This window comes from Halichoerus grypus, chromosome 6, assembly GCF_964656455.1.
Source record: "Halichoerus grypus chromosome 6, mHalGry1.hap1.1, whole genome shotgun sequence".
In the NCBI taxonomy this organism is placed as follows: domain Eukaryota; kingdom Metazoa; phylum Chordata; class Mammalia; order Carnivora; family Phocidae; genus Halichoerus; species Halichoerus grypus.
The window spans coordinates 51,170,427-51,185,686 of NC_135717.1; the positions used below are offsets into that span (position 1 = coordinate 51,170,427).

Sequence of the window (15,260 nt, forward strand, 5' to 3'; positions counted from 1 at the left end):
GAAATGGAAGGAAAACTTCCAAACTCGTTTTATGAGGCCACCATTACCTTGATCCCAAAACCAGACAAAGACCCCCTCAAAAAGGAGAATTACAGACCAATATCCCTGATGAACATGGATGCAAAAATTCTCACCAAAATACTAGCCAATAGGATCCAACAGTACATTAAAAGGATTATTCACCATGACCAAGTGGGATTTATCCCTGGGCTGCAAGGTTGGTTCAACATCCACAAATCAATCAACGTGATACAATACATTAACAAAAGAAAGAACAAGAATCATATGATCCTCTCAATAGATGCAGAAAAAGCACTTGACAAAGTACAGCATCCTTTCTTGATCAAAACTCTTCAGAGTATAGGGGTAGAGGGAACATACCTCAGTATCATAAAAGCCATCTATGAAAAACCTACAGCAAATATCATTCTCAATGGGGAAAAACTGAGAGCTTCCCCCTAAGGTCAGGAACGCAGCAGGGATGTCCACTATCACCACTGCTATTCAACATAGTATTAGAAGTCCTAGCCACAGCAATCAGACAACAAAAAGAAATCAAAGGCATCCAAATCGGCAAAGAAGTCAAATTCTCACTCTTTGCAGATGATATGATACTTTATGTGGAAAACCCAAAAGACTCCACCCCAAAACTGCTAGAACTCATACAGGAATTCAGTCAAGTGGCAGGATATAAAATCAATGCACAGAAATCAGTGGCATTCCTATACACCAACAACAAGACAGAAGAAAGAGAAATTAGGGAGTCGATCCCATTTACAATAACGGCACCCAAAACCATAAGACACCTAGGAATAAATCTAACCAAAGAGGCAAAGGATCTGTACTCAGAAAACTAGAAAATACTCATGAAAGAAATTGAGGAAGACACAAAGAAATGGAAAAACGTTCCATGCTCCTGGATCGGAAGAACAAATATTGTGAAGATGTCAATGCTACCTAGAGCAATCTACACATTCAATGCAATCCCCATCAAAATACCATCCACTTTTTTCAAAGAAATGGAACAAATAATCCTAAAATTTGTATGGAACCAGAAAAGACCCCGAATAGCCAGAGGAATGTTGAAAAAGAAAAGCAAAGCTGGCGGCATCACAATTCCGGACTTCCAGCTCTATTGCAAAGCTGTCATCATCAAGACAGTATGGTACTGGCATAAAAACAGACACACAGATCAATGGAACAGAACAGAGAGCTCAGAAATGGACCCTCAACTCTATGGTCAACTAATCTTCGACAAAGCAGGAAAGAATGTCCAATGGAAAAAAGACAGTCTCTTCAACAAATGGTGTTAGGAAAATTGGACAGCCACATGCAGAAGAATGAAACTGGACCATTTCCTTACACCACACACAAAAATAGACTCAAAATGGTTGAAAGACCTCAATGTGACACAGGAGTCCATCAAAATCCTGAAGGAGAACACAGGCAGCAACCTCTTCGACCTCAGCCGCAGCAACTTCTTCCTAGAAACATCGCCAAAGGCAAGCGAAGCAAGGGCAAAAATGAACTATTGGGACTTCATCAAGATAAAAAGCTTTTGCACAGCAAAAGAAACAGTCAACAAAACCAAAAGACAACCGACAGAATGGGAGAAGATATTTGCAAATGATATATCAGATAAAGGGCTAGTATCCAAAATCTATAAAGAACTTATCCAACTCAACACCCAAAGAACAAAGAATCCAATCAAGAAATGGGCAGAAGACATGAACAGACATTTTTCCAAAGAAGACATCCAAATGGCCAACAGACATATGAAAAAGTGCTCAACATCGCTCGGCATCAGGGAAATCCAAATCAAAACCTCAATGAGATACCACCTCACACCAGTCAGAATGGCTAAAATTAACAAGTCAGGAAACGACAGATGTTGGCGGGGATGCGGAGAAGGGGAACCCTCCTACACTGTTGGTGGGAATGCAAGCTGGTGCAACCACTCTGGAAAACAGTATGGAGGTTCCTCAAAAAGTTGAAAATAGAGCTACCACACGATCCAGCAATTGCACTACTGGGTATTTACCCCAAAGATACAAATGCAGGGATCCGAAGGGGTATGTGCACCCTGATGTTTATAGCAGCAATGTCCACAATAGCCAAACTGTGGAAAGAGCCAAGATGTCCATCGACAGATGAATGGATAAAGAAGATGTGGTGTATATATATACAATGGAATATTATGCAGCCATCAAAAGGAACGAGATCTTGCCATTTGCAACGACGTGGATGGAACTGGAGGGTGTTATGCTGAGCGAAAAAGTCAATCAGAGAAAGACATGTATCATATGACCTCACTGATATGAGGAATTCTTAATCTCAGGAAACAAACTGAGGGTTGCTGGAGTGGTGGGGGGTGGGAGGGCTGGGGTGGCTGGGTGATAGACATTGGGGAGGGTATGTGCTATGGTGAGCACTGTGAATTGTGTAAGACTGTTGAATCACAGACCTGTACCTCTGAAACAAATAATACATTATATGTTAAGAAAAAAAAAGAAGAAGAAGATAGTAGGAGGGGAAGAATGACTGGGGGTAAATCGGAGGGGGAGATGAACCATGAGAGCCAATGGACTCTGAAAAACAAACAGAGGGTTCTAGATGGGAGGGGGGTGGGAGGATGGGTTAGCCTGGTGATGGGTATTAAAGAGGGCATGTTCTGCATGGAGCACTGGGTGTTATGCACAAACAATGAATCATGGAACACTACATCAAAAACTAAAGATGTAATGTATGGTGATTAACATAACAATAAAAAAGTAAAAAAAAAAAGGTATCCTCATCCTCATAAGGTTATAAGCAGATTTCTCATCAGAAACTTTGGAGGCCAGAAGTCAGCCAATACATTCAAAGCATTAAAAAGAAAAAACAAAAAACAAAAAACTATCAACCAAGAATCCTATATCTGTTAAAACTGTCCTTCAAAAGCGAGGGAAAAATTAAGACATTCCCAAATAAACAAAAGTGGAGGGAGTCTGTTACCACTAGACCTGCCTTGAAAGAAATGTTCAAGGGTGCAGTGTGGAATGAAAGGACATTACATAGAAATTCAAAGGCATAAAAAGAAATAAAGATGTGATGAGCACTAGCTGTCATATACAACTCATGAATCATTGAAAAACTAATGATGTATTATATGTTGGTTAATTGAATTTAAATTAGAAAAAGAAATAAAGATCAGAGTACAGGTAAAAACACGGGGAATTATAAAAGCTATTACTACTATAACAATGATTTGTAACTCCACTTTCTGTTTTTCTATATGATTTAAGAGAATAATGGTTTAAAAAAAACAATTATTTGTCTAAAAGCTAGTATTGTAACTTCGGTTTGTACTCCACATTTTATTTTCTCCATAATTTAAGAGACTAATGCATTTAAAAGAATTATTGCTGGAGTGGAGGGGGGTGGGAGGGATGGGCTGGCTGGGTGATGGACACTGGGGAGGGTATGTGTTGTGGGGAGTGCTGTGAATTGTGTAAGACTGATGAATCACAGACCTGTACCCCTGAAACAATACATTATATGTTAATAATAAAAAAATAAAAGAATCATAAAGGAATTATTACTTTATGTTTCTGGGCACAGACTGTATAAAGATGTCATCTGGGGACATCAACAACTGAAAGGGCTGGGGATGGAGCTGTAAAGGAGCAGAGCTCTTGTATGTTATTGAAGTTAATCCAAATCTGAATTACAGAGTTATAACTTTAGGATGTTAAATATAACTCCTTTAACCACGCGCACACACACACACACACACACACACACACACAAGTAGCTATAGAATATACACAGAAGAAAATAAGTAATTTCAACATTTCACAATAAAAAAAATCAACCAAATGGAAAGATAGTAATCCAGGAAATAAAGGACAAAGTATATAGAAAACAAATAGCAAAATGACAGAAGTCCTTCCTTATCAGTAATTACTTTAAAAGTAAACAGTTTAAACTCTTAAATCAAAAGACAGAGATTGGCAGAATGGATAAAGACACATGATCCAACTATATGTTACCTTCAGGAGACTCACTTCAGATCAAAAGATACCAACACATTGACAGTGAAAGGATGGAAAAAGACATTCCAAGCAAACAGTAACAAAAGGGAGTAGGGATAGCTATACTAAATCAGACAAAACAGACTATACATCTAAAAAAGGTTACAAGAGACAAAAAAGAACATTATATCTTAAGCAGATATAATAACAGCAAACATGTGTGCACCTAATAATAGACCATCAAAATATATGCCAGAAAAACTGACAGAATTGAAGGGAGAAATAGTTCAACAAAAATAGCTGGAAACTTCAATGCCTGGCCCACAGTAACAGAACAACCAGGCAGAAGATGAGGACACAGAGGACGTAAACAACACAATAAACCAACTAGATCTAACAGACATTTACGGAACTCCCTAACCCACCAACTACAGCATACGTATTCTTTTTTTTTTTTTTTTTTTTTAAGATTTTATTTATTTGCCAAAGAGAAAGAGAGAGGAGAGAGCACAAGCAGGAGGAGCAGGCAGAGAGAGAAGCAGGCTCCCCGCTGAGCAGGGAGCCCGATGTGGGGCTCGATCCCAGGACCCTGCGATACATGACCTGAGCCAAAAGCAGATGCTTAGCCGACTGAGCCACCCAGGCACCCCCAGCATACACATTCTTCTCAAGTGCAGATGAAGCATTTTAGGACACACCCTATGTTAAGTCACAAATTGAGTCTCAACACATTTTGAAAGATAGATGTTCTACAAAGTATCTTCTGACCACAACAGGATGAAGTTAGAAGTCAATCAACAGAAGTAAAATTGGAAAATTCACAAATTTGTGGAAATTAAAGACACACCCTTAAAACTCTTCCCTTAAACCAAAAGTAATTCTAGATGGGCTAAAGATTTAAGCATAAAAAAAAAAAAAAAGTTGCAGGAGAAAATGTGGGTAACCAAAAATTTTTCATTCAGCATGTGGAAAATTCTTTACCTAAGACACAGAAGTGAGATGCCATACAGGGATTAAATTTTTAAGAATTCTATATGAAAAGTATCTATAACACATATAATAAACTGGCCAATTTCCTTTACTTAGGAAGAATGTGCATAAATACAGCAAGAGAAAAATGGGCAGAAGATGAACAGGGAAGTTTATAGAAAAAGAAATTAAAATGCCCAATAAAAAGACAATCAAAATTAAAGAAATGTGAATCAAAACAATGGAAAACTCTATCCAACCAGAAAAAAAAAATTAACAATTTAAAATACCATGTGTTCTGTGGGTCTGGAAAAACAAATTGCAAACTGAGGCAGCTCATAAGGAGCTACAAAGAAATAACATGCTCGTGTGTGTTTTTAAGATGATAGGATGTTAAAATTTCTTACTACAATGACTACTTAATTATCTTAATGTTCCATATATAGCTTGCAGTAATTTAAAGAGGATGACACTGGGCAGGCTGCAGAACACAAAGCCCAGAAAGTAAATGTAGTAGTAGTAGAAATACAGATGAGAGACAGATTATTGTCCTAAAGTGCAGAGCTACCTCACCACTTTGCACCTTATCAGTACGATCAGGGCAAGCTTGAGCCAATGTGCCTGGTGTTATTTATCTTTCCCTCTCCCTTTATCCGCACTCCCCTCTCCATCCCCATTCTACCACCTCCTAGTAAAAAGATCTTATATACTACTAAGTTTATTCACGTGTAAAAGGCAGGTGAGTACTTTTTCTGAGCTATTTTTAGGGATTAAATGGGATAATGCATGTAGCCTGTGGCCCATCCTAAGCATTCAAAAAATAATAGCCACTAGTGAGATGCTAAATCATCCTATTCTGCAATATTTTCTCTCTGTATGTCTTTTACTAAAACATGTCTTGACTTTTTTGAAAAAAAAAGGCAACATATTTTGAAATAAATGTTAAAGTGGCAAGAATACTTAGTCACCGCTGTTCCACGGGCGCTCCCTGCTACGGTAAAGAATCAGTGGGGAACGGACATTAGTACACTGAACACGAGGGGGGTGTCCTCACTTAGCAAGGGTGATGCTGCACAAGGCCTCTGACTACCACCAATCATTGCTGTGTAAGTTTGTTTTCTAGTGAATCTTGATGACCCAGAATGAACTCAGAGGAATACCAATTAGACCCCTCAAAATGAAGTAACTAAAAGCAGAGCATCTTGGTTTTTACCAAAGGGAAAAAGATGTGCTTTCCATGAACGCATCTCTGCTTGTTTTTCTGTACAGACATCTTCAAGAAGACATCAAAATATGCACCACACTGACTGGGAAATGCTACCTCCTACTCTACCTGAGGGCATCACAGCTGGATTGGCTTGGAACAAAGACAAGAAAGGAAATCGGCGAAAAATGACTTTTTCTCAGGAAACCATTTCTTGTCAAGCAATACCAGGTCAAAACTTTAAAAAAGTTATTCCTGCTGAGATATTTCCACATTTTCTTTTTTCTTCCCTTTCATCCGACCCTTCCTTTGATCCTTCCCCCATTTATCCTATTTACTTACACTTCATTTGTTATCAGTTATATAAATTCTGTGTCTCCTGTGTGCACCTTGAGACAAGAAGCATGTCTTTCTCTTCAGTTGCTGAATCTCTTGCCCAGCACCTCACAGAAAATCTACTAGGAGGTGCTGGAAGAGCTTTTGAAATAAGCGAATAAAATATATTATCTACACTGCGACATACTGCCAAGAGCCCTGGATCAGCAGTCAGAAAGCTCAGACTCCAGTGTCAATAATGCCATCTGCTGGTTCTGTAGCTTCAGACAGAAGCATTTCAGTATCTGGGTCCTCTTCTATAAAATAGATCTTTTATTTTCTCTGCTATTCCTTATGGTTTTACAAAATGAGATGCTGAAAGTAAAGGTTATTGTTTATGCTCATTTAAAGCACCATGATTACTTCTCTTGATCAGTATTTGCCATCCAAACATTCTAAATTTAAGCAGGGATAGTACAGTTATTCTATTAGGAGAGGCAGATTTCATTAATGCGTTTATTTGCTTTTTCTTAAAATAAGCACAAAGCCATAAACAGCTTGCCATCACAAGTACACATAATGCTTATGTTCTGAAACAGAAATGGCCCATGTTCACTGCGCCATTTCCCAACTTTAATTATGACTTATATAGAAAGTGTTTGAATATTTCTTACCAGGTTCTGGAAGGTCTAATTTTGCGCGCTTTAGTTCCACCATAGAAATCTGAAGTTGCTCTATTACAAAGTCATCTTCGAAGAAAAAATTCTTTGCCAGGGTCTCCTGAAGAAATTCTACAAGTTCTTCCATAGACAATTTCATTAGATGTTCTAAGAACAAATCAGAGAAATACAAATGCTGAGTCAACAGTTACTCAGGTTGAGACAGTAACGTATTCTATTCTGGTGCAGTATTTTTTAAAAAGGGCACAGCATACAACTTATACACAGCACTGTAAACATCACTGATACTCAATTAAGATTAAAGTATTTTCTGATACCTAAGCAGTCACATCTACTCTGGGGAGAAAGGGAGAGGTGATTACTGCTAAATACCTTTTCATGGGTTTATTTAAGAACATCACACCTTAGACATTAATATTGACCCAGAGCAAGCACTTCTTAGAGACACAGGCCACCCAAGATGACATGAGGGCTTTCTGTTTTACTGTTACAGAACTCCACCTCCCACAGGCAAACCTATTTCAAGTCTCTATATTTACGGTTTCAGAATTTCCAAAAAATCTGATTACTAACTTTATTTGTATTTCTACTTATGAAATTAGTTTTATTTTAAAAAATTCAGATTACAGGGGCACCTGGGTGGCTCAGTCGGTTAAGCATCTGCCTTCGGCTCAGGTCAAGATCCCGGGGTCCTAGATTCGAGCCCCACATCAGGCTCCCTGCTCAGGCGAGAGCCTGCTTCTCCCTCTCCCTTTGCCCGCCACTCTGCCTACTTGTGCTATCTGTCAAATAAATAAATCTTAAAAAACAAAAAAAGAAAATTAAAAAATTTCAGATTACAGATATAAAGTAGAAAGCAAAAATCAGCTACGATCCCACTAGCCACTGCCCTACAAGTAGATGCGTGTACACAAAACTGATTATACTTTGAGTCCATTAGATATACTATAATGTACTATAACTCACTTATCAGTCTTCTAATACTGGACATTTAGGTTATTACTTTTTTTTTTTTTTTTTTACTGTTTAAAACCAGTGTGTGATAAACCTCCCGTAACAATGTCTCTAAATATTGTTAAAACAATCAGGAAAAAAACAAGAACAAAATCTTAGGAGCTTTAGCTAAACTCTTGGTTAAGGTGCCCAGACAGAGTTTTCGAAGCTTCATATGGCGGTGAAGAAACTTCATCTAAGTCCTTGAGCTCTTGTCTTCCTGAGAAAAAACTACATAGCAGTAGACACATTTTTTCCAACAGCTATTTAGTGTGATGATATGATAGGATATAAAGTAGGTATTGTGCTTTAAAGTTTATTTGCAAAGGGTGAAGAAACTTTTCACTTGCCAAAATTAATCAAGGCTCATATATATAAAACATAATTTAAGACGGAGAACAGAGCTATGGAGAAATACATCATGTTTCCACTTTCTTGCTGTTTAGTGAACATTAAACCAATATGCACATATTTTAATAAAAAGTATACTTTTGTTCCACATCTTGGTCAGTTCATAATCCAGAAAGAAAGGAAAGGCGGGGAGAGGAGAAGAGGGGCAGGGGAGGGAAAGAGAAGAGGAGGAGGTGGGGGGGTCAGGTGGGGGAGAGACAGAGATAGATTTCCTGCAGTTTTCAGACAGATCATGAGTCTTGGGAGACAGTTCTCTGGATGTTGTGGTTTGCGTGCTGGAGGAGTGAGGATTGGGTGTAAGGGAAATGAACCACAGCACTTCTGAATCCTTATCTTTAATACAGACTTGATTTTATAGGGAGTTTTCATTTCTCTCTATAGTTTGGACAATCCAAAGGCCTGCTTTTCAAGTAAGCAATCAAACAATTTTATATTAAAATACCTAACATGTACTTAGAGCAACGTCAAGCACAGCAGGGAAAAAAAACCTCACAAAACGTGACCCCCAAGTACTCAATTAGCTTATAATTTAGTTGCGAAGCTGAACAGAAGAATCATTCAAGAATAACCTCAGGGAGGAGAATGATCAGTGAATGTGGAACTATGTTGTAAGACCTAGACTCCAAGTGCTCTGTGAAGTTCTAAAGCTTTCAATGATTCTCCTCTCTGCAGAGTTACAAGACGACAGACTAGGAGGAGTTGTAATTTTAAAGACTGAACTGAGACTTTAAGATGAATAAGGTTCTTCACATTCAAGAAGAAAACTCTCATTTCTTGATTTTTAAAGTAAGGCACCACGTGCCAAATGTATAGAGCCCTTGAAGTACTGCAGCCGAATATTGCATTTACCCAACAAGTGACTGTACTTGCCCCAGAGGCCACAATGCAGTCAAGCAGAGAGATGAGCAGGAGGAGGTGCCCCATCTCTGGTCTACAGCTTGGAGATGGGTGCTTTTGCCTGGATGGAGGAAACAGTGATGGAAAATGTCTTCACCAGACTTCTGAACTAAGGGCCTGGTTTCTTTGGTCTCTCTCTTCTCTGATTACAAACCAGAAATTCAGACTGATGAAAAGCAGTATTAGGAATAAGGAAACAAATACTTAGTAAGAATAATATTATTAGTGAAACCAACACATTGCATTCTACTGCTTAAATGGGAAAATTAAACTGAAATAGAGAAAAAAAAAATCAAAGACCTCTGCAATGTAATCAGCTTCTAGCCATGAGAAAGAACTGATGGAAGCCGATTACCACCTGAACATGATTTCTTCACTGACTTTCAAGAATTTTTTAAATCCACCACTAAAAGAAAATGAATCTGAAGTTGGGTGAGGAATGAGAAATCAGAGTTAAATCAAGCCTTGATCTTTGTGAAATCTTTATACTTAAACATTTTCTTACTTTTGTGTAATTTTAAGATTGTGTAAGACATAGCGGTAAGAACTCGTTCTCCTTCAAAGATGTAGATATCCCATATTCTGAGGTTTAGTGTAAAAGGAGTCTATAATTAAAAACAAAACAAGATAAGATTAACAGCCCACTCTTGTCTGGTACTTATAATTTTATGATTGGGTTTTGTAAAGAAATACTCACACGATCAAGGAAACATTGAAAAAACCATTTCATTGTGTAAAAACTTGTGTAGATTTCTTGAGAATCCTGAAAAAAACAAAGACTTCAAATTTCTGGATTGCAGCAAATAAAATATGACAACCTAATACTAAAAGTTACAAAAGCTGTTGGAGGTAGCTGTCAAAGCTAAACATAAAACCGTTTCATTCCAAATCTTTTGCATGCTGAAGTATTTCTAGTTTTTTCTCCTTACTTTCTTTCTCCCTCAGTCTCACTTTTGGAAATCACCTTAAGAATAAATCCTTCTTCTATAGGATTGTAATATAACATTTTGATTCTCTATAATACATTTTACAGTGAAGTATCTCTGCTTCACTAAATTATCATGTTTCATAGTACAGCATGTCTATGGTTCACTAAGGACAGAGTTTGTATGACCCTTAAAGTATTTTTGGTGCAATAAAAAGGCCTCCAAAATTACCAAGAAATCACATATCGTTAAAAACTGCACCATTTGTATATATCATCTGCAAAGAAGTGGTTTGATTTTATGAGTTAGGGCTGTGATGGTTCATCAATACTAAATTCCACAAATCTCATGCTCTTCAAATACCTGGTAATTACAAATGCATAGTAAATGAAATGGAGAACACCGCAAATCAATAAAGCAATTGGGACCAAAGACTGCACTCAATTCTTCTAGGTTTATTCTTGGTGTAAGTGGGTGTTAAGTCAATGTCACATCTACCTACCAAGTGTTGCTTAAGCTTGGATAGAAATTTATTCAGTATTTTTTCATGATGTTCTTGAAACCTCAAGAGTTTAGGAAAACCTTGAACAAAAAAGCCTAGAATACAAACATAAAAACAGTATTTCATAAACAATAGCAACAAAAACCCCTTTCAAAATGCAACACATTTCTTTCATTTTTAACTGTCAGCAACAACAAAAATCCAGTAGTTACCAAGATACTTATCCTCCTCACCAAGGAAATAATTGTGTGTAAGCTCTGGGCAATGAAATTTGCAATCTAGTACTTGTTTGGTAAAGATCTCCTATAACCTTGTAAAAATATAAAAGAGGACAGAATATTTCTGAATTAAAAGGGAAATTTAGAAACCAAGAAAAAAATGAAAACTGAAGCCATTTATCAGGATTGTCTGTTCTCTTCAAGTATCTTAAAGCATACCTTAAACGCGCAAATTTCTTATAAGTTATTCTAATCTTGAGGAATTATTTTGTTTTATTGTCAATATGCTACATAACAAACATTTTATTGCTTTTTTTCAGGTTTACTCTAAAAACTTCATTAGTATCGTGCTTCCAAGGTTTTTATCACTTTTAATCCCTTCTGTGATATCTGACATCAGCTAAGACAGAATGACACTAATGATCAATGTTGTATCAGAAACTAGAGTTTATCCCATCTCATTATACAACAGAATCTCTAAGATTTCTAGGAAGAAACTAATTGTAAATGGTAAGTTAGTACTGATTTTGTGTATCTAACTCATGGAACTTTACATCTATTTTTATTTACAAGTTTCCTTTCAGATATTCTACACGATCCATTAAAAAGGTTATACACTCAACAGATTTATCATTTCTCCACATTAGTTATTTCCAACCTGGGTTTTATGTAATTTTGAAAGATGTTAATAGATGTCCTATGTTTTTTAAAAAGAATCCAGGGGAAGTACTGTGTGCTCCACAAACCTTTCTGGCATATTCATGATGCATAAGGGCTTCTCAATCTTTCTAACATGCTTTATAAACTAAAGAAACTTTGTTTGCTTGATTAACTCACTCTGCCAGACTTATTTGATCTTGGAGTCCCATTTTTTCTCCCCACAAAACACCTGCTTTCAAAAAGTGAAACTGCATTCCTCCAAGAACTCAAGGAACATACTTATGTGTAAAAATTTCCAGAGATAGAGATTCTATTCCTCCCATAGTAACATTTTCTGATGTCATAAAAAAATATGTATTATGTGTCTATCTGTGCCACTTTGATGGTCAATTTGATAGGAATGGGAATTAGAAGAATTTCAAGAAAAAGTCTCATTTTGAAAAAGGCAATGCCCCTCAGTAATAAACACTAGCTCAAGGATGCTAAGATAGCTAACATTACTTCACTTGTTAGTGATATCCCAGACTTGATATTTTAAAATCTCATTTTCTTCAGCCCTCACTTTATTCTGGACATTTATAAGTGACATCACTATCATGTAAGAGATGCAAAGAACTGAGGCAACCCTCAGTGAAAAAATTCCATAGGCAGATTTACAAACAAGTATCTCTAAATACTAACTTATCCAAAATAATGACCTAACCTGCACAGTAAATGCAAATATTAGGATAGTAAAATTAATATTACTTTATAGATTAGACTGGTGACAACTGCTGAATGTAAGCTTATCAGGTGTGTTCAAAAGAAATGACTTTCCTAGACTTGGGCAGTTTTCCACGTAATTAACGTACTACTGAAACTGTAACATCCCTTTGTACTTCAACACAGATCAGCAACACCATTTATTCCATGGTAAATCAAAATAAAGGTGGATGAGGGAGAGTTATTTTTCTTCAAGATGCCTTTTCAAAAGATACTGTTGGATGGCAGTTCGATATACTGCGTCTTACTTTTGGAGTCTATTGATGGGATGCAAAGTGTCCAGAAACAGTTATCATTAGTAGTAGTATTCATTTAAAAAATATTCACAAGGAAAAGTGAGGGAGATGGCCAAATGTGCGTGCACGGACACACACACACACACACACACACACACACACACACACACCCCACAAAATACCACCACAAAAACCACATGGTAAGAATGTGAGAATTAATAAACTATAGTCATAATTTTGAACATGTTAAAATATCACTTTAAACATGTGGCAGGTTCCTCACCACATAAAGCTTACTCACAAAAGGAACTTAGATGATCTATTCTTCAAGTGATTCATGTTAAAAATTTGTTTTTAATTTGGTATTATCACATGGATGGCACTGGGAAAATCATTTTGCATTAAATGGGCAAATGCCACTTTTATTTCCAAAAGAAGATACAATCCAAACTCTAAAGTTTCTTGTATATGCTTGGCAGATATAAGGGAAAGGTTATTAAAAACAATCTCCTAACTTGTAAACCAAACGTTCATGCAAGTTTTGAGATATTAAATAATGAAATACCCACAACATGTTATCAGCAGCCTTTTATTGTAAAATGGAATCAATTTTACAGCTAAAAGAACCAAAACACACATTTCACTGAAATGAAAACTGGATGACAGTCTAAAAGTTTTAGTCAAAGGCATCTTTTATTTCTACCATTAATATAGCTTTCCTAAATTCCTCCAAACCTAAATTAAGTTTCTTCTGACTGGGGGCAAGTAAGGAAGGAATCTCAAAATGCCAACAGTGTACCTTGAGGTAAACATAAAGGAATATAAATGTGAACAGAAAAGTTTAGCAAAGTTCAATAAAGGAGGAGATAAGAAATGACTCACAAACACTAATTGACTGAACAGCCCCAGACATTAAGTTTTTGTACTTAACCCTACCAAGCATCTTTCAAACTTTGAATTTAATTTACCTTTTTCTCCCTTCCTTGTTTATTGTTTTTGGTGAACTATATGGGTTTTCTTACCATGCATGGCATGTTTGGGGCCTGAGAATAGTTTGACCAGGGCCCAGAAGGCATCTTCTTCATTCATATACATAAGGAGCAAAGCTGTGATCTGGCTCATCCCCTGACAGTATCCAACTTCCTAAAGATAAATGAGAACAAAGAAACTGGGGATTTTAAGATCCAATTACATGCATACGCACATATAAAAACCTGCCCAACAAAATAATCAGAAAATGCTTAGACACATGAAATAATGAACAATTCTACAGATAAAGACTACAGTTTTACAACACTGAGCTATATACTATAAAAGAATAAATCTGTATTCAAAAATAAATGTAGAAGCATGGGCAAAGTGTCAAGCTACATGTATTTTTATTGTCCCCTATTCAATACCATTATACCTTCTGTAAAGAAAACTAATAGTTTCTTTTTCCTTTGTATATATTATTCTCAGTTCAATATTCCTCCTCTTTGTTCAAATGCTGGCAAGTTTCTCTCCTTGTAACAGTTCCCAAGTTGCTGTCTTGTCCCCTTCTACAGTTCCCAAGTTGCTGTCTTGTCTCCTTCTACAGTTCCCAAGTTGCTGTCTTGTCTCCTCTAGATTTCCTGGCCCTTACAGAGACACATTTTGGGATACCCAGCCAGTCTATGTCCCTTCTCTGAGAACTGCCTACTCTCCCCGTATTCCCTGCTAGTAATGTGGCCTTAGAGGTTCATGTTTGTGCCATATGAACCAAAGCTGATGGAGCAGAAGAGGTCACTTGACCCCAGGGGAAGAGTTAACTGGCTGCACTGACTAATCACATACTCTCTCCAGGATATCTGTAATCAGATAGTGAGATGCATTTAAACAGAATGGTCATGTTGAGTCTGTGGGTGCAATTTTAGCCATGGGAAAACTGAAAAGTAGGCAAAGAAAGCAATCTGGAGAAACAGCGGAACAAGCAGTTTACAGAGATAATCAGTTACTGTGTGGCCCCAGAGTTGAAGAGACAGAAAGTGTAGTAGCTCTTTCTCAGTGAAGGCTTCTCACTTTCCAGCTCCAATTTCCATGAGGCCCAACTTTTACTTCCTTTCTACAAAAAAGGCCTTTAATAAACTCTTTTTTTAACTTGCCCTAGTTTGAAATTTCTTGTAACTTAAAGGTTTTAAGAGAAATTACACCCCCAAGGTTCAAGGTTTTCCTCTCTAGAACCTAATCAATAAGCATTTAACATCCACATTAGGTTCAACACTAATTATCTTTCCCCAAATTATCATCTTCCCCCTGAATGATAGATATGTTAAGAACAACATGTTCTAGTACCAAAAAGTTTACTTTTAGCCTACTCCTAGGGTTAGCAAGTAGGTACACATGGTCTCCTGTTTGGCCCTCAATGAGTAAACAAAATGTGACCTTGGAACGCAAACTCCCAGGGGTGATGAAGGGTGAGCAAGGGTTGAGCAAAAATTCATCTGCCCAACAAA

General features: G+C 37.0%; 1 protein-coding gene across 4 annotated transcripts in view; it reads right to left on the reverse strand.

The window, feature by feature from the left end:
• The window catches only part of USP6NL (USP6 N-terminal like), a 246,248-nt gene that overhangs the window by 34,656 nt on the left and 196,332 nt on the right, over nt 1-15,260 (reverse strand). For all 4 annotated transcript variants that reach the window (XM_078075131.1, XM_036112671.2, XM_036112672.2 and 1 more), the window contains 5 exons: nt 13,809-13,929; nt 10,911-11,005; nt 10,180-10,245; nt 9,988-10,087; nt 7,176-7,328 (listed from right to left, as the gene is read on the reverse strand). In XM_078075131.1, coding sequence (XP_077931257.1) covers nt 7,176-7,328; nt 9,988-10,087; nt 10,180-10,245; nt 10,911-11,005; nt 13,809-13,929 — 535 coding nt within the window. The remainder of the gene's footprint in view (nt 1-7,175; nt 7,329-9,987; nt 10,088-10,179; nt 10,246-10,910; nt 11,006-13,808; nt 13,930-15,260) is intronic.